The sequence below is a fragment of the Phoxinus phoxinus genome, assembly GCF_949152265.1.
Source record: "Phoxinus phoxinus genome assembly, chromosome: 17".
Lineage (NCBI taxonomy): Eukaryota > Metazoa > Chordata > Actinopteri > Cypriniformes > Leuciscidae > Phoxinus > Phoxinus phoxinus.
The window spans coordinates 12,648,485-12,675,191 of record NC_136892.1 but is presented as its reverse complement, the minus strand read 5'-3'; the positions used below and the strand labels follow the sequence as shown (position 1 = coordinate 12,675,191).

The window sequence follows — 26,707 nt, the reverse complement described above, 5'->3', positions numbered from 1 at the left end:
TGATTTACTTTTACTTCGTTACTTTCCTATAAACGCATTCCGGACACTTTATTAGGTACACCTGTTCAACTGCTTGTTAATGCAAATATCTAATCAGCCAATCACATGGCAGCTACTTAATGCATTTAGGCATGTAGACATGGTCAAGACAATCTGCTGAAGTTCAAACTGAGCATCAGAAAGGGGATTTAAGTGACTTTGAACGTGGCACGACGGTTGTTTGTGCCAGACTGGCTGGTCTGAGTATTTCAGAAACTGCTGATCTACTGGGATTTTCACACACAACAATCTCTAGGGTTTACAGAGAATGGTCTGAAAAAGAGAAAATATCCAGTGAGTGGCAGTTCTGAGAGTGAAAATGCTTTGTTGATGTCAGAGGACAATGGCCAGACTGGTTCGAGCTGATAGAAAGACAACAGTAGTAACTATAATAACCACTTGTTGCAACCGAGATCTGCAGAAGAGCATCTCTGAACACACAACATGTCGGACTACAGCAGGAGAACACACACCGGTGTCACTCCTGTCTGATGAAACCAGGAAACTGAAGCTACAATTAAAACGGGCTTACCAAAAATTGGACAATAAAAGATTGGAAAAATGTTGTCTGGTCTCATGAGCCTTGATTTCTGCAACATTCAGATAGTAGGGTCAGAATTTGGCATAAACGCATGGATCCATCCTGCCTTGTCTCAACGGTTCAGGCTGGTGCTTGTGGTGTGGGGGATATTCTCTGCGCACACTCTGGGCCTCTTTGTAACAAATGAGCATCGATTAAACGCCACAGCCTACCCGAGTATTGTTGTTGCTGACCATGTCCATCCCATTATGACCAGTGTACACATCTTCTGATGGCTACTTTCAGCAGGATAACACGCCATGACACAAAGATCAAATCATCTCAAACTAGTTTCTTGAACATGACAATGAGTTCACTAATCGCAAAATGGTCTCCATAGTCTCCAGATCACCTTTGGGATGTGGTCGAACAGGAGATTCGTTTCATGGATGTGCAGCCAACAAATCTGCAGCAACTGTGTGATTCTAGATCTGAGGAATGTTTCCAGCACCTTCTTGAATCTATGCCGCGGAGAATTAAAGGCAGCCCAACACTGTACTAGGAAGGTGTACCTGATAAAGTGGCCGGTGTGTGAATGTGCATGTATTTTTGTAACTATCTTACTAACCCCATACTTTTGAATGGTAGTGTATACATGGATTAATTTTTAAAACGGTACTTACGTGGCCCCTACTTGACGTAGCCGTAAGAAAGCCGGCGTAAACTGATAACGTACAAACCGCCCAGCGTTTGGATCAACATCTCTTTTATCCCCTCCTTTATCTGAAAAAAAAGAGACAAACATCACAATGAGAATTAAATGAATGTGTTTGTTCATAATTGTATATGATGATTGTGTAACCAAGTGTTAAAAAGGACTAAATCAAGACAGCAGAGACAAGCAGACTTTTTTTGTTATATATATTGAAGCTGTGAATGCGGGGGGTTTTCTACAGCAAATGCACATCATTCACTGCACATTACTTCATGAATCGCATCATATTTCAGTCTTCTGTTCCATTTCAGTGAACTTCATGTGAATGCAGTACCACCTAGTGGTCAGAAAATTATTAATACCCCTTTATAACTCTGGAAATGTTTTTTCCTAGTGAAATAGAAATTTGTATCTAAACATTGGGTAAAAAAAAAAAAAACCTTCTCAGAACCTTTGACCTGCCCTGCCTTATATTGTGCTTTTGCTCACTTGTCAGTTCAGTCTCCAATGATGTGCCTGGCCCCGTAATTGCAGCTTGTAGCGATATTATTTTTAAGTGTTCATAAAAAGTCCTGTAATAATATTTGTAATATACAATGTCAAAAAGCCAAACGACTTGCTAAATTACTACATATTGTAAAATGAAACCTCGCGCTAACAAACACCTTTTTAGGGACAAAATATATCTGATATATTAGCATATCACATCTCACTGCTGCAGCGGATTATTAACGGATTTTATCTTTGACAACACACTCAAACTCTTCTTTGCCATGTCAAAAGTGAAGCCCACAAGTTTGTTACTCAACATTGTTAATTACAGGCCCAAAACTTGGACGTAATTGTCAAAATCAAGCCAGCTGTGTGCTCAGGTAAAAAAAATTTGGCTTTTTACATGTACATGCACATGTAGACACACACACAGTATATTTACTGTGTCAACTGTATATACAGTAGATCAAATACATAGATGTAAGACCCACAAGATCCAGTACACTCTCCATACTGCTGATCACATGACTGGAATCGGTCACCGGCTGGAAGTGGCCGCTCACACTCACCTGTGGCTGGTGGTTTGGTGATCTCAAACAGTATGGTTGCTGTCTCCATATCCCTGATCTTGAAACGTGTGAAGTCAATATTGTACACATTGTCTTCTGGACTACACAGATAGTCTGTTGGGGGAAAAAAGAAAGAAAAAATTAACTACATTTACAAATTAATATTCCTGTTCCCTACAGTCATATACACTTTGAGAGTCACAATTGTATGAATTGTAATGATAATGTCAGCAGTTCAAATTGGTACCTTAATAATTTAGTATTACACAGATGTATAAGACAGCAGAGACTTTACTTGGAAGCAAAGCCAAAAATGGCACAAAAAAAATAAAACAAAAAATATAGCTGCAAGCAGCGATTACGGGCCCAAGCCGGTGGCACCGGCACCCTGGTGCCTTTAGTTACACTAAAGGCACCGGGCTGGCGCTGCCACCGGCTTGGGCCCTACATCGCTGCTTGCAGCTATATTTATTTATATATATATATATATATATATATATATATATATATATATATATATATATATATATATATATATAAAAAGCCGCCACCCCGGTGCCTTTCGGGTTCCTGTGCACGACGGGCAATAACGTAACTCCGCTTTGACTGTCGAGAAGAAGTCTGCTTTAGAGCTTGCATCAGTGTGGGTTCTGCAAAAGTGCGCATCGAGGGCACATATAAGAAAAAAAAATTTATATATACATATATATATATATATACCGGTATGTGTTTTGTTAAACTATAAACTCTTGTCAAACTGTAACCTACAACTGTCACCCAACCAAAATCTCTCTCTCTCACACACACACACACACACACACACAGTTTAAAAGCAAAAAAAAATTATCCAACCTCATTTAAAAACAGTCTGTCGGTGCCATCTTTTGGACATTCATCATATTGCATTGGTTTTAATTTCTTGTCCTCAAACAGAGCAGTAATCTGTTTATTTTAAGCAGCAAAGATCAGCAGCAGGAGTCCGATTTCATTTACTGTAAGAACAATAGGCTATTGAACTCACAATTCAAGCAATCCACCCCGAACTATAGAGCCAAATCATGAAACTAAAAAGCGCATGGTTGAGACAAAGATAATTTTACTTGCCCAACCTGATTAGAACATGGGGAAAAAAGAAACAAAATCCTGATTATAACATTTATTGTAAGCTGCTATCGATAGTGCATTATAAATACATTACTCACGGTAACAATGTTGCGAAGCACTCACAAAATAATCCCAGTGAACAATTAAAAAATGGGGCGTTTTCATATTTTCTAACATGATACAGTTAAGCAACCTCACACGACGAGTCCTCTTTTCATGAATACCACCATCACAATTGAAAAATTGACATTGATTTCATACAACAGTTCAATAAATGCATAAAATGAGTCAATTACACTTTAGATGCAATGTTCCTGTTTTTGTTCTGTTTCAGCAGCGAAAATAGTTCAACAAAGATCACAGCAGAACCATCGCGCATCTCACAGTGTTTTTTCATTAGTGAATGATTCCGCTTTTTGAAAGAATCGCTTGACTCAAAGATTCAATTATCAATCAATAGACAACTGTCTCATTCATTAATGACTCAGTCGTTCAAACGACTCGTTTGAACGAATGAATCAATGACTCGCTCATTAAGACGGTCGCCTTGCGACACTTAAAGGAGGTTTAGTGTTATGTTCAAAAGTATAGCCTATCATTCTTTCCAACGATCGTTAATTAACTTATATTTAAAACAATCTCATAACATTATTTAATGCATTGTTATTTTTCAGTTTAAAATATTTAATTTGATCAGCCACAGGGTGTCCCTATAGTGTCTTATTATTCTAAATAATTTAATTTATTGATCAAATTTAGAAATTAAAAATGAAATATGAAGCATACATTTAATAAGAGTAGGGGTGTGACTAGGTACAGATATTAGGCTACAATATACAGATTTAAATATATAATCGCGCTCCACCGTCGATTTGAGATTGCAATGCACGTGTGTGTGTGTGTGTGTGTGTGTGTGTGTGTGTGTGTGTGTGTGTGTTAAAATAATTTAGTTTAGTTAGAGAACGGGCACTAACCTATTAAAACCTGAACGTGTCCGCTTAATAAAACGTGAGTTGAACGAGAGTCGCAGCAAAGATCAGTCCAATTTCATTAATCATCATGGGTGAGAAGAGCAGACTGAAAAGATGATGACGGAATATTTTGTGTAAAAACGACTATTTAAGCGAATCTGTCATTGTACTGTTTTATTGTTTTCCATTAAGAATAATAGGCTATTGAACTCGCAATTCAAGCAATAACGCGTTCACGGCGAGGAACGAGCAGAACAGAGTGTGTTTTAGTTCATTCCTACTGGACGTCCAGTACTTACTTTCGCTTTTAAGTTAGCGATTTAAAAGCTCCCGCCGGTGTCACACGTCGATTAACCGGTGGGAAAATATCCTCACACAGTCACCCTAATAAATATATATTTATGTCTGAACTATTTTGATCTCATTTAGACCTTACATGCTGGCATTGACTGTCATACATCACTAGAGGGCAGTATAGCCCTATGTATGACTTGATTTTTATTAAATAGCCCTATTCTGTTGGTCTGAGCTAATGACTGTAAATTAGAAAGTTGTCCGGCTCAAGGAGAAGAATACATATATAGATTTTTGTGACTGTAGGTAAAACTAACCCCCCCTCTTGGGTCAAAAGTATCTTGAAAGTGACACACTTCCTGCTGCCAGTTGGTGGCGCTATAACTTTGACTCACAATAGTCACATCCATGTGATCGGCCTCTTACAGCGAACACACTGCTGAAGTTTCATCAAGATCAATTAATGTATGAGGATGTTATAACACACTTCCTGTTTCCAATATTCGCCATAAATTTGTTTCCTCGCCACAGCCAAACCGTTCGAGATATCAAAAATCCCCTCGCAATTTATCATCCTCCATGTCTTGGCTTCATGCACACCGAGTTTCGTGGTCATCCGATGAATTCTCTAGGAGAAGTGTTTCAAATGCCAGAACATGCGTTTCCATACAACCCATAATAGCCGACTTCCTGTTGGACTGGCGTAAAACTTAGAGCACGAAAGTTGTTCGGCCCGATGAGATCTATATGTGTACCGAGTTTCATATTATTTCATGCAAGCGTGTTTGATATATGGACATGTTTTTGAATCCCATTCCAGGGGGCGCTGGCGAGCCCCCCTGCCACGCCCGGGTCCCAGCTTCAGTCGGGCCCTGATGGCCGCAGGTTCTGACATTTGTGCAAAGTTTCAAGAGTTTTTGAGCACGTTAAGGCCCCCAAAAGTGCCCAAAAGGTAGTAAAATAATAATAATAATAATAATAAATAATAAAAATAATAATCCGAAGAAAAACAATAGGGCCTTCGCCTTTTCAAGGCTTGGGCCCTAAAAAATTGGTCCAAAAACCCTTTAATTATCTGTATTTTTTATTAAGCCCAGACAAAAACAAAACCCAAAACCTTGCAAAATTTGTCCAAATATTATAATTGCATTACTTAGGGTCCGTTTGCACGACACCATGAAATATTCAACTAAAAACATGCGTTTTGGCCGTTCATTTACAATGGCGTTTTGGGGGCCTAAAAATGCTAACTTTTGAAAATGGGTTTTAAAGTGCACATATTTGAAAACAATACCATTATAGTCTCCGTATAAACTACTCAAATGCAAATTTGTGAAAATGGTGACATCATGCGTATTACGTGACAGTCTACAGGCGTGTAGTGTTTCTTAGTGACATCGCCAACTACTGGCCTGGCAGCAGAATACAGCGTTTTTAATCGCTTCAACTGTCGTCTGTACAAGAAAAACGCAAAGGAAAAACGTTTCCGTTTTTAGTACATTGTTGTTGTGTGAACATACATGCCCTTAGACAAATTCTGTGATTTTAAGGGTTTTGAAAAGCATTTAACATCCAGGGATGCAAACTCAGAGGCATTATTATAATTGCCTGAAATAATTGCCTGATTATTAATATACACTGAATTCCAAAAATAATTATTTTTTTACTTTAAATAATCGGATGATGCACTTAACCAAAAAAAAAAGTATTGGACACGATGCACTCAACTGTCACAGCTTTAATTTATGTAGCGGAGGGGGTATCAGACTCAAAATAACCTTATAACATTCATACACTACATGGTTGAATACATATTGTATAAGTGCATAGTCATTTGGGACACAACTAATGATCTTTTACCATGGCGATGACATTTGATAGTGAACGTTAGCAGCAGAGTCCTAGACGTGACTGCACATGACTCCTAAATAAGAAAACACTGCAGTATGCTACAGGTATCCATGCAATCACTCTACAATCTACAACCAAAAATGACCTGGCCTGGCGCTTGACTTAAAGCGGCAGTGAAAACGGTCAAGATCTGTCCGTTTCAGACCTACATTGTTACCACTAAACCTGCAAGAATGCAACGTAAACACACATGAACTCAGTGCGCACTATTTTTGCTTCAGTAAACCCCACAACCATACGAAGTGACAGTGCCAATTAGTGTTTGCTGCTCTGTAGGTAGTGCATTGTGGGTATGTTTTGCGAGACGTACCCATGAATTGTACACATCGGAATCCTGACTCATTCTTAGGCAGTTCATTAGAGATGCCAGAATGACTGTTCCCGTGGGATGTTATTTGACAAATAAATTAGACCCTGCTTAGACAAACAGAGGCCACATTAAAAATAAGCCATTTCAAGTCAATAATTCGGTCACCACCCTCATGTTTTACACAGAGCAATGGTAATCAATTAGTGTTTTAGGCCAAGTGCTGTGATTCACAATTTCCTATTCAGAGCACTTAAACTAACTTCCGGGTATTTATTTATACAATAGCAGTATCAAGCTTCGTCTTTAAAAAAAAAGTGGTAAATTGGTAAATGAACACCAACTGAACCATGCTGGGCTGCGTTTCCCAAATGCATCGCAAACATAGGCTAGTTGTCATCAATGGTCTCTACGATCAACTTAGGCTTACAATGCTTTTGGGAAATGCAGCCTTGGACATAAAGACGGGAAAGGAAAAAGTATTGCAGGGACAAACAATAATGTTAATAAAAACATCACATGCAATTCATCAGCGCTTACACAACAGCAGCATTTCAATTGCAAATGAGCCATCTATTAAAATGCAGTTGTTGGCACTTAATATTCAGATTTTGTGTGTGTGTGATTTCCTGAGCACACATTCTGGGGAGCGATCTGTCACATTAGGGCTAATGATATTTAAGTTTCAAAATAAAGCGGTTTTCAGCTATTATTCTAAATTATGTCTCGCATTGTAATAACACGAAAAACATCTTCTATATAACAACTGATTACTGTTTTCTAAAAACTCAGGATGACGTGGTACTGTATGTTATTTGTTAGAGACACTAGGCCTATAAGAAAACCATTTGTAGGCTGACATCCAAAACGACTGTAAACACTGTGGTGCTTTGAAAACATAAACATTACCATTCAAACACATTTTGCAACCTGTATGCAATAAATGTAAATTTGTAAAATGGGATCATTTGTGGATGACTTTAATCTTCATTTGTGGATCACTTTAATTGCCCATAACCAGATAGAAATTTAGAGCCAGACTAAAGATATGATGGAAATTGATTAGGGTGTCATTATTCTTACATCATTCTTATATGCATTTCCTTAAAATTTCCCCTTAATAAATTACAATTTGGTAATTTCTTGTTGTATCTATGCAATTGCAAACCATGTTAAAAAGTCAAATTGTAAAAGAGTAATAATGTGTATTAAGGCGTATAATGTGGCATTTTCTAGTAATATATGATGTAATATTTTAATAGCTTCATCAAACAAGCGTAGCATGTATGCAGTGAGCAGAATTTGAATCCTGTTCAGATTTGCCCTTGTCTTGTATGGATTCATTAATTATGTCAATTAGATGCAATGAAAAATAGAAGTAGCCTAAAATAAAAATAAAAAAGTTGTTATTAAAAAGGGTTAACTGCCTGTAATAACTGCAAAATTACAGAATTTGTGAGATTAGTGCATATCAACCCAGCCACAACTTTTAAAGTTGATAAAGTGACAATTAAATAATCATGGAGAAGGCCAACGTTCTGAATATTGACCGTACAATTCAGTTTATATGCATTTTGAGTACTGTTGAAGAATAAAGCTTGCCAGGAAATGTGACTTGTATGCCATTAAATTGGAGACATTAACCAAAAAAGCTCACACTTTATGTTGGCTTCGGCAACCTGAACCAGACTGTCTTCATAAGGTTCTGATTTTTACAAATTACTTAATATACCGCAAAACCCTATTTGCAACACATTCATTCAAAATATACCATTTAGAAAGAATGCATCTAATGTCTCTGCTTTTCAAAAGACAAACCCACATAAAATTGTCCACAATCATGCACAATAACATGATCCAGCCTATGAATGGATTTAACACCGTATGCATGCTAAATAAGCCCACCTGAAAGAAGGTGCATTCCCCTGGTCACATGCCACAGTTTAGCCCCTCCTCTCGGCACACTGTGCATGCGCTCCCCTAAGAGCCCAGGGCCCAGATTAGGCCCTAAGCAGCTTAAGGCGTCTCAGCATTGCAGGGGCGGATTGGGACGCGATCAGGAGATTTAAATGGCAGGCAGGTTTTGTGTACCTCTCTCTCCGCTGCACTACACTGTGATGTAACTACAACTGACCAAACACAGGCCTCAATCATACATTTCCCCATCTGGTTTTGTAATGGCATTAATCACAGCACAGAAAAACAGACTCTGACCTGAATGGAGTGCAGTCTGACCCATAATGCAAACATAGAGCTCTCGAGAATATATGTTGGGAGCATTTCTGTTGGTCAAGCAGAGGTTTTTAAGTTAGTCAAAAATCAGCTCCACACCGCTCAAAACCCGGCGAGTTCTGCACGCCTGTCATCATATCGAACGAAGTATAAACGTCAATAATAGATTCTAGATAGATTGCACAGTTTCATGGATTATATGCAACTTTGTGTACCTCGGATTGTAAATCGACAGCTTCGATGATTATAATGAAAGCGATCTTTGCTTGCTTTCTGTAGACCATATAATACACATTTTTCATGCTGCTACCTACACATTGCAAAGTTTCTGGATTGCCAACCGTATTTAAATGCATGATAGAATCTGATAGACTGTGCATTGGACGGAACAAAACAATCGGATACTGTATGCCAAATGATCCGTGCATCAAGTCTTGGAATGTAAGTGCAAAATAACAGAACGGCCCCTTCGTTGTTCACTTTTCAAATCAGTGACTTTCTAAATTTTAAATTACAGATTTGTTCAAATATAAAATGGTTCTAAGCACAATTGTTTTATGATCTGTCCTGACAGCGATTCTTTTTTTAATTCACAAAAAGGATGAGATTATTACAAACGGTATCTTTGCATTTATTGTCAGTACTGGGCTCTCAGTTCCCATGGGTACTTTGTACAGTGTGTGAGGATGATCGTGTTCGTCCGCCACTACCGAAAAGCATTTTTGACCCAGGAAAAACTCTGTAAAATACTGTATTGTGAAATGTGATCTACAAATAAATGTGAATTGAAAATGCGAATAATTGGATTTTTCATTGCTCTGTTGCGTAAAATCTGCTATTTTAGAGGTTGCTAGTTTTATGACGACATTTTACACTTTGCCCCTTATGATCAGTTATGAGATATGCAATTATTATTGACGTGAAACTTTGCGCACTAAATTTGAATACATGCAAGTATAAATGAGATTTCACAGTAATGACAAAACACAAGATATTCAGGTATTATTGACTTCAGTGGCGGCTGGTCAGGGGAGGCACAGCCTAGCCAAGATTCTGAGGTGAAAATAGGAGAAGGACGATATATTGTTAATAAAATTGTTTTATAAAATTGTTAACATTGGAATGTTATTCATTCCATTTAATTTTTTCTTTGTAATTTCACCGCTGTAACACCATAACATGTTAATGAAATTGAAAGCAGCGCTTTTCTTTCGCGGACGTGCCGAATCTGCGGACATAATTACAACCGCTAAGGAATAGAGAAGGCAAATCCAGAGCCGGCCTCTTGTGCCTCAGTTGGTTAAAAAAATAACCAATTACCATCGAGTGTTTCACATTCAGCACTTGAGAAAAGTTACATAGCAGAGGAGAGGCTAGCCTCCCTTGGTACATCAACCAATCATCAAAAAGACGTAAAGTACGTGAGATTAGTTTGAACTGCTAACGCTATGCTGATAATATACCACCAAGTAAATTAATTATGGAGAGTATCGATATTGAATATTTGATAGCCAACTAATTTAGCAAGCTATCATTCAAACAGTAGCTATGTTTCCATCCACACGTTTTTATCCGAATTAAGTGATATTGAATGAAAAATGCCTTATGGAAACAGTAAAATTCGATTGAATTTCATGAATATCGACTCAAATTAAATGCGTTCGGTCTCATCGGATTTGATCTTGATCGATATACGGCTTATGCGATAAACGCTGATGGAAACGTTATTCGCCGAATAAATAATGAATCCATTTTGTTGCATGAGTTTTTTTTACCGAACTTCAGATAATTCGATTGACAAGTGGATGGAAACTTACCTAGTATCTACAAATTAAAAATGAAGGAAAACTCCATGCCTAAGCTGGATATAGGCTAAAGCAATCAGCTTTACTAAACGGCCCAACACGCTCTTTTAACACGGATGGATGTTCGCTTCAAGTGATAGGCTAGGTGAGTGAAATTATATTTGTATTATCTTGCTGTATGTGTAATTTTTGGTTTAAAAGTGATCGAAAAGCCCTTTAAAGCAGTTAGGCAAATAATAATAAACATCATCGTCATCATCCTCCTCGGCAGGGGATCCCGAACATTACAATTTAGTGTGCCACCTCCATTTTAAAACCCACGAGCTGCCACTGATTGACTTACATTTCGATTCATTCTATCAGGGGTGGAGAACATGGTGAGAGCATCAAAAAGCAGAGAAATGCTTAACTTTATGCATATGAAAGGCAAAAAAATAAAATGTACAGCAGCTAATCCTTGATGTCTGTCATAAGACTTTCAAAACCTGCTTTGAGGAGTGTGTTACAACTGCACTAGGTGATCTACATTCATTCAGAGACTTTTATAATAACTGACTCATCTTAAACCCATTTAATAATCTGCGCAGTGAATGACAGCGATAGTAATGAGGATTAACGCAGAGATGTAATTCCTCAGTATCCGCTACATAACAACTAACACCTTTAGAGCAACACGAATTAATTTAACATCGACTTCTGTTCACTGACTACAAATGACACTTTGTACAAAAGCACCTCTCCACTCCGTCGCTCCATCTGGCTATTCATCTATGCCAGATTTTTGTCCAAGAGAGATACAGAGACTGGTGGAGTCTGCGTGAGTGTTAGAAATGTGTGTAGCGGTACATTAATAAGAGGTGACCTGTAATCCGCTCTCAGGCACATCGCCCAGATCAGTGAGGTAATGCACAGAGCAGCAGGTGTGTGTCTCATCATGAGTCGGGAATGAGCCGGTGTCACACTAACATGTCTCACGGTGGGCGGCAGAGACAGAGCGTGCCGGAAGGGTTTTACTCAACAGCTCCTGTAAGATACACGAATATACAGCCAACATTTTGTCAGAGCCAGGGTCTAGGAGTTGCAATATTGAGCTGTGGTGCTCATGCAAGCAATGACAGTTTGAATCACCGTGCAACACTGAATCCTACATATAGGGGTGTGCAATATATAGTAATAATATCGTTATTTTAAGATATTATAACAATGTGCAATCTGACATTAGAGTCAGAGTCATTTTACATACAACTATATACATAGACTACTAGATGATGTAGTCAAGTTGCATGTTTTTGCTCTATTTCTTCATCGAAAAGAGTTCCAAACAAAGCCACAGGACTTTCAAGGGTGTTTTGTTACTGAATGAACAATTAATTGTTTGAATGAATGATTCAATGACTCACTCGTCACAGTCGTGATGACAAGCTTCATTCCTGAATGAATCAGACGTTTAAATCGGTTGAAACTCAATGATACCCCCTACTGGCGGTTTAACTTCACATTTAGAGTATCCATTCATTTTTAAATAATTTCAAATCTCAAAATTCAACGTTTTATGTCACTTAAATGCGTCTAATTGCCACTTAAGATGCAGCTTCTGTGTTTCTTCTGCATTGCAAAGATGAATTTTGTTGATGCTGATTTCTTTTGATTGGTAACAGCCCTATCGTGTCTCATTATTCTAATTCCCGGTAAATTTATGTAATCATTTGACTCAAAAGATGATGCATACAGTTAATTAGGTTAAAAAATGTCCCTTATAAAAGGGTCAATTTTAACTTAGGCTATTGGAAAAGATGATTTCCGTCACTGCTGTGAACTGACCTCCACACAGAAAAGAATATCAAAAACTTTAGGAGTCAGATGTCCACTGCAGTCCTAAACCCGTAAACGTACCAACATAATAAACACACTCAGCAAAATAACGTCAATTTATCGTTAATGATAAAATCCCAGAAAATATCGTGATATCATTTATTTGTAAATCTAGTATCCAACAAACAACTGTGTATGAATGGTATTACGAATGGTGAGGGACAAAAGATTATAAATTCCAAAAACAAACAAACAAACAAACCCACCACAAAACAATCCTGCTTGCTTAAAGATCTTTGTGCTGGCATGGATTGTGAAGATTTAAACTGGTATACATATTAGCCTGTATAGCACAAATACAGAGATACAGAGATGTGTACGAAACATAACTGATTCAAATGAGAACACCAGTACTTTTCTGACCTTTAGGCGTAAGCCACGCGCAACATAACAACCCGTTTAAAACATGCTGTGGATATGTTCGTTATCACACTAGCCCAACCACAAAAATAACCATGTTTGCTACATTAAAGCAGTCATAAACTGAAAAAACGGCTTGCTAACCGTATTATCAGTAAAATAAACAATCACAAGGTCTAACAAAGCTAAAATAAGTGAATAGCCATTCAGTAATCACTAATACAGACATGCAATTCCAAATTACACAGTGTTTTTCTAACAAATTATCTAACTTATGAATATGTAAAATATGTTCAGAGCAGGTAAACGAACATTAGAACTAGATGCTTCACCGCAAGTACAAAACAACCCTTAACTAGCTAGCTAGCAGTTAGTTAACTATCTATCACTAACTGACATTTCAAAGAATATAGATCTAGATGATTGATTCTCAACTGGTAGATCATGACCCTAAAAAACAGGTAACAGGTCTGTTCTGACAGGGTCAGCTGAGAACCACTGATCTAGATGACACTGAGTAGCCGCTCTGAATACAGTCTTGTACGGTCTTGCAACACTTGTTTGCACATGCACACGAACAGGATGTAAAAACCTCAAAAAGTACTTGATGTTCTTATCACAAAAACACACATGCACACATTGTAGGACGGACGAGAGAACCTGATAGAGGTCACAATTACACATGTCCGGTAGATTTAGGCTCAGCTTTGTAAACGCCCAGCCAGGAAATTTACTTCATGGCCAGCACAGACATGACCGTCGTGCCTTTGGCCGTTTTAACGTGACCCTGGATCATTCTGCATTAGCATCAAGTAGCGCTGGGGTGAGAGGATAGGCCGCTGTGAGCACACCATGAAAACAAGACCAACAACATACTGGCATGACAGAAGAGTTTAAAGTGCTCAAAAAGAATAAATAAAAAAACATGACTCGCGTAGAAAAGGGCAACAGGAAGTCACAGGCAGTGGACGGTCTAAGAGTGCATAACGCGAACTCCCGCTCTTTCTTTGTGTGCACATCCTCAATCATCACCTCACAAAACTGAACAAATCTGTGTCATTAAATAACCGTTACTGATTGCAGACTCTAGAAGTATACAAATATGTAAATTTATGTAAATGACTCGCACGGCAAGATTGGTTTCTCCAGTTTTTTTCTGTACTGCTTTAAATACTGCTTGAATCATCTCAATTTGTCTAAGAGATGCACCAATTTTGACATTTATGGCCAATTTTGCCACAAAGAAAATTATGAAAATTACAAATTATAGGGTGGATACTAAAAATTTCAGGCAAAAATACATTGATATCTGTATACGCATATCTGCATATCTTATTATACAGAGAAACCTCACAGCTCGATATATGACGTAGCTTTTTTCTTTCTTAAGCATAAGGCAGAGGATGCAATTTCAGTTGTTCTTACATTTTTCCATAAATTTTGAATAAATATTAGTACAAAGGTTATTGGTTAAAGTTGGGGTAGGCAATGTTTATCATTAACACTTTTTGTTATACTGGTTGAAACTCTTCACATCCTGATAGCAATCAATAATTAAAGTGGTCTAAATATGAAAAAAAAAATGTTTTACATACATCTTGTGGAAGTCTTAGGACCAAGAAATGTTCGTCCAATCATGGCATTCGGTCTGAATGGTGGTACAAGTAAGAGCTCTGTTAGTTGTTTACGTTCACTATTATTGAAATGTTATGTGCTTTGAGAAGTGAGGTAATTTAACGCCGTTTCTTGTGACGCTTTGCAGACTCTGCTCTGGCTGTGCATGACATGTTCATACGTTTTGGAAGAGACGTGGCTTTGGAGACGCGCTGTAGGAAGGGTCAATCTCATGCTTTCAAAGCTAGCTTGCTATTGCTAGCCTCTCCAAAATGAAAGGTAGGGTCACGATTTGTTTGAGAAAACATTTCATGTACAAATTCACGTGTATTCACACTTAGGGATTGACACCCATTGTTGTAAAGGTGCAGTACGCGATTTCTGAGAAACACTGTTGATATTTTAAATCAACCCAATCAAACACACTCCTCCCTTCATTACTCCACCCCCAAAATGCACAAACATGCAATGCAAGAGTGGATGTCTCTTGATCATAGCTGAAGTGAAGCAAAATAATGCTTCAATGACACTCAAAACTGTCCTGTTACTCTAACTAACATTACAGCAACAGCATATTTTGGTACTGTGAAACATAGCCAAACCAATGTTACTAACGTATGGAGTAGAAACAATGCAACCTCAGTGTCTATTTTTAGGCCTTCCTGCTTAGGTCTCTCCAGCGCTGGAAATCTTTTCTAATATTAACAGGGGTCCTAAAGCTCTTGCCTGATCACAAACCTCTTTTGTAATGTCTCTCAGCCATTTCTCTTTCTACAGTCATTCTTCAAAGTCTCTTTCCCCATCATGAGCGTATACTACTGCTAATTGGCTACAAGTGTGTTGTTGTGCTCTGGATTCACTTTCAACAGTGTTTTCATAAATTGACTACTGCACCTTTAACCAAAATGTAAAATAATTATACCACAAATGGTCAAATTCAACATGTCTATTTCAGTTAACATGCCAACCGATTAGCCTGCCAAGCTAACAGGCCATCATCGATGTTCTAAAGAGTTTGGATACTTAATCATATCAAAACAATGAAGGTTGTCTGATAAAACATATAGCACCATATATAATATTCAAAACCGAATAATGCTCAGTTGTCAAAAGGAACACAAACAGCTTTGCTCTGCGGTTCAAGCAGGATTGAATCTTTCACTACACCGGGCCATGCTAAGGACACTGGGTTGCAAAGAAGTGGTGTACATTTTTAGCGCATTAAGCTTGGCAGATTAGCCATCTGGAATTTAGAGGTGCAGATATAGACACAGGAAATGACAGTAAGAGCAGACAGTGGAGAGAACCAAAGGGACAAGGGATGCGGTCCACTCTCACCTGTTTTTTAAAGTCAAAACTAACAGAAAAAATGGGGTGGGGGTTGGTAATAAGTCCTAAATTTGTGTGATTACTAGTCTCATGGCATTTAGGCTATGGCTCAAAACAAGCTGGTTGCAAAACTGAGGACACAGTGTTTTTAACATTTAAAATGTTAAAGTCTCAGAACTTTGTGTGACAGATCTTTTCATCCGTTTTTGGTGTACATCAAAATGAAACCGACTTTTGAAGAGGAAAAAAAAAGCAGCATAAGATAAGAAAGGGACATGGTTTCAGCAGACAAAATGATTAGAGAAGTCCAGCATACATCACAGAGATGTTTCCACTGTTGTTTCACCGGAAAATGGAGTTATGACATCGATCGAAAATCAAAACTTACAGTGCTATGCATAAGTTTAGACACCCATGCTAAAGTTGACTAAAAAGAGGAATAAAAAATCATCTTTTGGAAATTGAACTTAATGCCTTAATTTAAAAAAATAGGAAAAATCCAACCTTTAAGGACACCAATTTTCTTTGTGAATGAATAATGTATCGTAAATAAATAAATGTTCTTCCTTAAAATACAGGGTGCATAAGTTTGGACACCCCTATGTTAAACTCCCATAGAGACAGGCAGATTTTTATTTTTAAAGGCCAGTTACTATATGGATCCAGGATACTCTGCATCCTGATAAAGTTCCCTTGGCCTCTGGAATTAAAATAGCCCCACATCATCACACACTCTTCACTATACCTGGAGATTGGCATGGAGTACTTTCCATAAGATCATCTCTCAATGCAAATCAAACCAGCTGTTAGGCTAACTGAAATAAAACCATGCCAATCTCTAGGTATGGTGAAGGGTATGTGATGATGTGGGGATATTTTAATTCCAAAGGCCAGGGGAACTTTATCAGGATGCAGAGTATCCTGGATCCATATAGTAAATGGCCTTTAAAAATAAAAATCTGCCTGCCTCTATGGGAGTTTAACATAGGGGTGTCCAAACTTATGCACCCTGTATTTTAAGGAAGAACATTTATTTATTTACGATACATTATTCATTCACAAAGAAAATTTCCAACCTTAAAGGTTGGATTTTTCCTATTTTTTTAAATTAAGGCATTAAGTTCAATTTCCAAAAGATGATTTTTTATTCCTCTTTTTAGTCAACTTTAGCATGGGTGTCTAAACTTATGCATAGCACTGTATGTTATTTTTGAAAAACGAAATGCATGCATGTTATTTTTGAAAAAAAAAAAAAACTAAATGCATGCATGGATGAATCATTCACAATAAATTCAATAAAATGCATTTAAAAATATTTTCATTTCATGAACATCAAACAATAGAATAACCTCACTACTACTAATTCAGTCTTACATTTCTCTTAATTTCATGAGGTAAACAAAAATCGTATTGTAAAGTAACAGTTCTGTAAAAGTGGATAAGACTGGGACTTGAGCTAATAATCATTCTCGAGGCTCTAAATGTAGCAGTGTTTTTATTTTTTGCTGCAGAAGTCAAAGCTATAACGTGTCTGAATAAATGGCAATAGAATCTGGATAGATTAACACTGAAGCTGGGTCACATTTAGAATTAAGAACAGAATTGGCATGGAACTGAAAAAACACATGAGCAGTCAAATCCAACCTAGAGTTAAGCGAGACGTAAACAGTGCAGAAACTGTTGGAAGAATATGCTTAGACATCCAGTTAAGTCAAACAAGCTGGCTTGCAAAAAGATCCGGAAGTGTTGTGTGCGCCGAATGCAGTCTTAAAGAATAACAATGTAGTTGATGAATTTAGAAAGAGTAATGAGCTTTTTCCTGATTCGCTGGTCTGCTATAGTACAGCGTTCGTATAAATTACTTTCTGATAATTGTGTGCATAGGGTTGGAACAGGAACAGGATATTACATTTAAAATGAATACTGGAGAGGACAAGGATTGTGTCCATGTACTACAACACCAAGTCCCTTAAAGTAGAATGCATTTGCATTTATTTTTCATCAGATGTGGATAGTAATTCATGTTCTTTTATTTTAAGTTCCAATAACAAAGAACACTTTCTTACGAATGACTAACGTCTAAAACTGAGTGAAATAGCTAGAGAATACAGATATAGATACAGTGTGTTTAAAACAAAGAACAAGGGAGAGAAGTGAAAAGAATCAAGATATTGAGCCCAATGAACGGTGTGTCCTAATGCAGTTTAGAGATTTTCAAGAATCTGAAGAGCTCTGGGATTGATTTTATACAATAATAATAATTATGGCCAACAATTGTTACATTAAAATAATAGTTCAAATAAGCTAAAAAAAAATACATAAAAATACATTATAATTTATGTACAATAGAAATATGGCCTGTGCTGATAATTAAAGGCAGGGTAGGCGATTTGTGTTTTGCTGGTTGAAAGTCTCTTCACATCATGATAGCAATTACTAAGTTAAGTGGTCTATACTTATATATACATATCGTATGTGGAAGGCGTAGGACCATAAAATGTTCGTCCAATCATTGAATTCGGCCCGAATGCAATGATATGATGTCCTACCTGCCTGTCAATGTATGTATATCCATACCTCCGCGCACCTGCTCGTGCAAGACATCACACGTCATCAGCGCGTTTCATTTTATGCAGAGTTAGACGGCTCACACAGAACACGTTTTTGCTTTGAAAAACACAAGACGCGGGCTTTGGAATAGGGAAATAATGCAAGGTCTCGTGATGCGTTTTTTTTAAGTTTAACTGATTTTAACTTGAGTGACGCGCGTTTACATAGAATAGTAGTGCATTGGAATGGAAAAACTTCTGTGTGAACGGCCTCTAAGCCAGACTTCAGTCACCGAGCATCGCAACCGAAACAGACGCCACCTTCTACAGTTCCTCCACCAGAACCAAAACAACGAGCTTATGCTGCATTTGCATTCATGCCATAACTGTAATTTGGAAGAGATGGAAACTTGTGACGTTATACTCGGAGCGGTTTGACTCGACTTTTTGAGTTTCAATGATTCAGCAGCAGTCATGTGGTACAGGTCAGTGCTGTTTAAGTTGTTTATATTCATTTTATTGTAATGTTATGTCCTTTGAGACATGAGGTAGTTTAACGCCGTCTCTCGTGAAGCTTTTGTTTGCTCTCTGCCGTATGCGTTCATGTTTTTGCAGCTCAGCTTCCCCTATAATGTCAAATTTAATGGTAAAAAATGTACTAATGTGTTAACATTTTATTGACTAAAAATGTGTTAGAACACGTTCATTTCGAAGACGAGTTCGTTCAGAATCACAGTATATAGCAATAGCAGGTCGGCTGACTCGATCTCCTTCTCATACATTCCCGTAGAGTTACAGTGCATTTCCCTGTTGAAGCCGAGCGTCCTATTGACTTCAATGGGGCTGCTTTGAACAGTTTTTTTCAATGCTTCGAAACTAGACGGTCATTGGATAAATGTAGCGATTATGTCCCGCCCACGGACGCTCAGCGTCTCTGGGAGTGAATGGAGGAGTGGGCTGGCCTGGACTCCGGGCTTCTGCGTGATGATTGGAGGGTCTGCATCTCCTTTTGATTGACAGCAATTTTGTACAATAAACACAAAGTCGCTGACGCTGAAGCTATTCGAGCTCAGTCCCAGCGCGGATTTTGCAAGTGTAGTCGTAAAACAAACTACTGCAACCTATTTCTTGGTATTTGCTTGGCGAAATTGCTAGCCAATTTTCAACATACATTTCACACAATTATACACCACATTCCTTGTTTCAGTTTAACAAAGAAGCATGGTAAGTTTTGTGATTACTATCCTTTAATACACTGTGTAGTAAAGGACAGTAATCACAAAACTTACCATGCTTTTACCACAGAAACCTTAGTTGTACTGTGATAGGTGTAGTAAAAGGATAGTAAACACTAGGCTATTACTTGGTAATTTTTATTCTTCCGAAAATGAGCTTCCCTTCTTTGAAAGACCAGCAGCTGCCACTGTGCGTTTGAGGAGACGTGGCGTTGCAGACGCTCTGAAGGGAGGGTGGGATCTCATGCTTTCAAAGCTAGCTCGCTATTGCTAGCCTCTCCAAAATTACCTACCCTACCTTTAAAACAAAGGCTAATAATACAACCTTTATGTTATGTTACACTAATTGTAAATTGTTGTTTGATGCCATTTACACAGCGTATCTAATACTTTAGAAAGCAGTATGCAATAATAATGTCATATTCAGTGTACATGATTATATTTATTCAAATCATAAATGAATGCTGCATTTTTGGGACAATACTTGTCCCTATCCCTAAAAAGTCCTCCCCTACACCTGCCTCTAACCTTACCTGTTAAACACTATTCCCACTATTAAAAACCCGTTAGGTACTATGAGCCAGATTCCACAAAAGCGCTGATGGGAGTGGAAAGTTCTGCAGTTCTGATCAACTGACGACGTGCAAATTAAAGAACACAGACACAGCCGGCTCATTTCCAAAATGACCAACGCAATGTACCAAAGAGCAGCGCAAGTTAGCGTCTGCTTTAAGACATGCTTTTTATTGGTAGGTGGAGCAAATAGCAGTAAATTGACGAGCGCAAACCTTAGTAAATGACCTTGCACGATTCATTTGCATCTGAAATGGAAACTCATACAAATGCATATGCAATAAGGCGCTAATTTTTCACTGCGTGTCTTTAGTATAATACCAAAAGAGGGATTGCACTGGCGCAAACTGTTTGTAAATCTGGTCCTAAATTTCCACTTTTCTAATATTTTCTTAATTTTTATTTCAAATAAACGCCTCTTGGAGCTCACGAACATGCATGTTAGCCAGGATGATATTCAAAGCAATTCTGACAATGAAGTGCAGGTATTAAAGCAAAGACTTTTGTCAGTGGAGCCAAAGGGCTACACTTCACGAGAAAAGGACAGGGGGGTTGTTTGTCTTTAGCACTTAGAGACTGCAGTATGTGGATCATTGTCATTCAGACTGAATATATGAATATTATATTTATATTTTTCAAGGTTCAGAGTTAAATTTATACTGTCTGTATATTTTATTCAATTTGGCCTCGAGACAAATAGGTCAAGGGTATTTTCTCGCCAAGAGCCATGATTAATTTGTTTAGTTAAAGGACGGACTTCTGAAATAGTGCCTAAGGTAGTCCAAATATGAATAAGTTACCCAATTTTTATTAAAGCATCATTTGGGACTAATTACCGTGAGCAAAGCTAACGGCTGCTAAAAAATAATAATAATAATAATTTTTAAAAAAGAAAGAAGAAGGAGTCCATAGAACAGGCTTTTAATGGCCTAAAAAGCAAGTAACAAAGTTATTGGCCTGATAACGACATATTGTAATTTTGAGACCGTCATGCTCAGGAATGACATTTACAAAAATGTTAAAACAATGAGCTCATCAAACATCCTATGACCTTCAAATACTTCCTTTTCCTGGTGCTGACTGTAGAAATAGTCATTTTCATATGTCAAATCCTCTGCAGTGACAGGAAATGTTGCTCAATATAAGGCAATTTGGAGATGACATAATTCCAACCCTAGACTAAAGCATCATCAAATGCAAATGGATAGAAGGCCCAGTGTTAAAGCAAATAAACAGACAGCAGGAGGTGGAATAATCTAAAGTTTGATGAACCTGATCAATTTGGACTGGCTAGGAACTAAACTTTAGGACAATGTTTGGAGATCAAGCCTATATTAGAAATATTATAACTACATCATACATGCAAATATACTTTAATCATTTCGAATGACATTCTTATGTTAGATCTGTGCCTCTGAAAACATTTCTACATATAACTGCTTCTCTAAAGCTCCAGGTCTCCAGGAAACTCGCTCTTAATGAGGTGATAAGGGTCTCCTGCTCCACCTTCATGGTTTCCATGGTAAGAATCTCAACATATGCCTCGACAATTACTGAGCAAGCAATGCATTATATCTGAAGGTGCTAATATTGGTCAATCTGAGAATAATCAGGTGCCAACACATGTTTTCCTACCCTCTGTCATGTTAATGTCTCAGCCATAGATTCTTATAAATGTATTTTAATATAAAGTATTAATATAGCATTGATATAAATGATATTAGAAATTTAGAATCATTTTTAATATCTGCAAAAATGTCTTTAAAGCAAGAGTCGATAACAATGAAAAGACAACAGTGGAACCATTTTGCACGTTGACTGATCAAAAGGAGGAGGACAAGATTTGTTTGGACTAAAACTCCAGTAATGAGAGCCGAGGTTTGAATTGCTTGATGAGTCAGAGCAATCTATCGAAAGAAAAACATGACTTGTGTTCTGTGAGAAAAAAAGCAGGTTTTTGCTTTGAGTGGGCAGAATTTTTCAGATGTTCAGAGAGGCCCAACAGGCTTATGAAGTCAAATACTGCAAACAGGTGAAATTATGTAACTACTTTGAGCAAATAAACATGCCGTTTGACTGACTAGAAACAAACATGCATGTATAGCACATTACAAACTTTTCACAAAAGTGGAAAAACAAAGCCCAGACCCTGCTTATTTACATATGTCACTTTTCCATTGTATGGTTATCAGGGTTATGATGGTATGATATAATTTTCAGGCAAGAGTTTATTCATTTTTATTATTGTTGCCTAATAATAAAGAAATATGTATTAATAGCTGGTTTGGGGTTACATAATTATTGTAAATTAAATACCTGATAATACATTTTTACATAAGAAAACAGGTGTAATGAATTATCTTTTAAATGCATTTCTCTTTATTGTAACTAGTGCTGTCAAATTGATTAATTGCATCTAACATAAAAGTTTGTATACACACACACATACACACACACACACACACACACATATATATATATATGACGTTAACGCAGCACTAATGACAGCACTAGTAACTAAACATATAATTTATCATTTTGCATTGCAACAATATTGACAGGGCAAGTAAAAATCAGATTTTTGTTTAAAATGCTTGATTTTTATTTATTGTAAGTATCTGGTCATTATCAGTTAATTTATATCATCTTCATTCAATTTCGGACTTAACTGGAATATAAAATTATTATTAATTTTTTTTAAAATATCTTTCCTAAATAAATTATAAAAGCCTACTTGGAACCATCCTGATGTGTTGGTTGACAAGCATGTTCATAGCGGAGTCAGGTCTTTCATACATGGGGAATTATGATACTTTAAGACAAAATGAGACAGAGGTGACGCCAGAAACGGATCAAATTTTGAAGTCCAAAAAAAGTGCATCCATCCATCCATCATAAAACTAATCCATGAGGCTCCAAAAACCCTTCACTTCACAAGGCCTTTATTAATCCACTGGATTCGTATGGATTACTTTTATGATGGATGGGTGCATTTTTTTAGGTTACCATTCACTCCCATTATAAAGGCTTGAGAGTGAGTCAATTATGGGGTAATTTTCATTTTTGGGTGAACTAATCCCTCAAGGCGCACCAAAAGACAGGAGAAAGAGCCTGAATGATGTGCGAACATTTCAGAAATCCTTTACAATCCTGAATTCTCAAACTGGTTAGAATTGAGCATGAATATAATTAATTGATTGGTTGGTTGATTGATTGGCACATTTTAGGAGCCATTTCTAAGAGGTTAGGATTACATGCATGCTCTCATAAAGAGTTCATGGGATGTGGATGTTGTATAAGCCATTGCACGGGCTTTTTAAAAAGAGTAATGGAGGGCTTATTGGCCACCTGTTACCTAATCATGCTTAGGACTGCAAGAGGAGGTTAATTATAGTTGATCCTTGGGAAATGGCATTGCCAATGCCATTTATTTACTTCTATTTCCAAAGTCATCCCATAGCTGATAAGTTAAATTTCAGCAGTATTACCAGTAACCCTTATAGCCTAATATATAAAGGCCTTTAGATTGAGCTACACTGATGCACTCCAACGCAATATTTAGACCAAAATGTTGCTGGTTTGTATTAAACCAAATGCTTGCCTTAATCTGTTTCTCAAGCAAGTTATTGAATCATTATTTGTTATTAAAGAAACCCAGTGATCGACAATTGCTACAATATGGCGATTACAGCATAGTGAAGTGTTCATAAACAAGAGGATCTGTGCTTAAGTCTACTGAAACCCTGCGTTGATACAAAGCGCAACCTATTCAATGGCTTCCCGACAATGTACGATGTTTGGCGAAATATTCCGAGTGTGTTCCGATCCACTCGATCACTTACTTTCAGTGATCTTCTGCAATCCCAGCACATCCTCCGGGCTGATCGTTTTGTTCCCGAGCAATTCCTCTTCTGTGGTTACGGGGACCCCGACGTCTGTCGTGTTGCAGCCCTTCTTGACTTTCATGGCCTCGGTTAAATCAGGGTTGGAGTTCGCTTGTCTGCCGCGGATGCTGTGGCGGTTGTTGCCGTTGCCGGTGTCTCCGCTGCTGCTGCTGCAACTACCGGGATTAACGCCGCCGGACTTCTTAGAGCTCGATGGGTCCTGGCTGTTGCCTGTGCTGGTACAAGAATAGCTCATTATCCGTTCCTCCTCCTCCACCCCCTGCTCCCCCGGTCTAGCAAAGACACAAAACAGTCACCCTCCCACCACCGAAGGGCTGAGCAGGTCGCCCGCTTAAAGGTATTTAAATCCTCCCGTTCTCCGCTCTCACCCCGAATCTCTCTCGCGCTCAGGCTGGGCTGTACTACTGCCCGCGGGAGGGGGTCGCCTGCCGTTCAGTGCTGCACCAGCAACAGATAATAGTAATTTCACTGATATGAATGACTGTTTTGAGTCCATAAAATTGTATTCCTGAGGACATTGTGTTGGATAAAATCAGTTGTCGAGCCTGGACTGATTTTGTTCATTCTAGCATACCGTGTGCGCCGGATAGCTGTTTTGTATCTCCCTGTTTTTTTGTGTGGTACGGCCCAAATTGATTCGTGAATTGTGTGAACGTGCATCTCAGATAAACAAGTCAAAACGAAATCAAATAAATAAAACCCCAGCAAATGTGAGAGGTTGTAAAGCCAATATTATTAATTATATTCTTCTTTTAAAGAAAAAGGAAACCTTAACGCGATTAGTAAATGTGAACTTTTTGTTTGTTTAATCTAAATTTAATTTATTTTAAAGGGAATATTCATTATTATATTTACTCACCCTCATGTTTGTTCAAAATCTGTATTCATTTATTTCTTCTGCTGAATACAAAATAACTATTTTGAAGAATATGGGTAACCAAACACAAACAATGGGCCCCATTGACTTCCATAGTATAGAAAAAAAAATACTATTGAAGTCAATGGGGTCCATCAACTACTATTTGGTTACTGACATTCTTCAAACAATATATATATATATATATATTGTGTTCAGCAGAAGAAAGAAATTAATTCAGGTTTGGAACAATGTGGTGAGTAAATGATGCCATTGAAGAACCATTTCCGGTTCTTTAAATAACTGTTCTTAAAATAACCAACGTTTTAATAATCTGAAGAATATTTTACCCCTAATAATAACTTTTTGTGCAATGGAATGGCTCTGGATGTTAAAGGCTCTTCATGGATAATGAACTTTATTTTTAAAAGTGAACTTTGTTGAAGTTAATGATCACAGTCCACAAGAGGACGCCACAAGACAGTACAACAAAAATGGCTTGTGACTCACAATGGTAAAACTAGCCTATTTGATAATCAAAATGTTATTTATACCAGTGAATGAGACTCTGACTTCTGATCAAACTCCATGAAGAAAAATAAATTAAGCAATTTAGCAAATAAAGTGCTTGTAATTTCATGGTTTTGGTTGGCTTGAAAAGGTTTCACCAATTTATATAGCCGAATGTCCTCCATAATGTGTGCCTGCCATCTTTGAATAGCCTACCTTGCATTTAAAGAACTCCCTTTTTAATAAGCAATACATTGTGATTATTGGTATCGAAGCCTGTTATATTAAAGCTATAACTACAAAACTAAGACGGAAACAAACCGTTATAACTTAAAAGAAAAACAAAGAAATTAATATATTTCATCAGTAGCATGTTTGTTACAATAATGTTGATACAGAGGAGAGTTAATTAATATGACCGAGAGAGTAGAAGTGAACACACTCATTTCATTTCCCAGGCCTGCTGAGCTGGCTCGTCTCTTTGTCATCGTGGTGTGGCTTCCCTCATCAGCAGAAATACACACACACACACACACACACACACGCGCGCACACACACACATTCGAAACGCACACACACACACACGCACATTCGACACACACCATACACATTCGACACACACACACACACACACACACACACACACACACACACACACCTCCACTCTGAACATTTTGTGGGCTAAACAATGTGCTGACTGCGGTCTGTGTGCAGCCATTGTTTTGCAGAGACCTGAGTTGAGGTTGCGAGTTTAGCAAATAGACTTTCAGTTTCTCTACTTGAAAATTAGTTTAACTTAGGCTATGTTACTTGAAGTTTCATTAATTATTTGTGAATAGTAACCTACTAGACATTTCTAAATGAAAGAAATGTCTCCTCTTCCTCCTTTTTATATAAGTTGCAAAGCAACAATAGTTTTTAGACATTTAAATATAAAAACTTAAA

The 26,707-nt window shown here is 37.6% G+C and overlaps 1 protein-coding gene across 2 annotated transcripts in view; it reads right to left on the bottom strand.

Moving 5' to 3' along the window:
• The window catches only part of unc119a2 (unc-119 lipid binding chaperone a2), a 38,474-nt gene that overhangs the window by 4,220 nt on the left and 7,547 nt on the right, over positions 1 to 26,707 (bottom strand). The window contains exons 2-4 of one of the 2 annotated variants that reach the window (XM_079587027.1): positions 24,334 to 24,606; positions 2,336 to 2,449; positions 1,243 to 1,342 (exon numbers count right to left, since the gene is read on the bottom strand). In XM_079587027.1, coding sequence (XP_079443153.1) covers positions 1,243 to 1,342; positions 2,336 to 2,449; positions 24,334 to 24,457 — 338 coding nt within the window. In that variant the 5' untranslated portion in view covers positions 24,458 to 24,606. Of the gene's footprint in view, positions 1 to 1,242; positions 1,343 to 2,335; positions 2,450 to 24,333; positions 25,036 to 26,707 lie in introns of those variants that run through there. The other variant, XM_079587026.1, reaches the window with a different exon arrangement.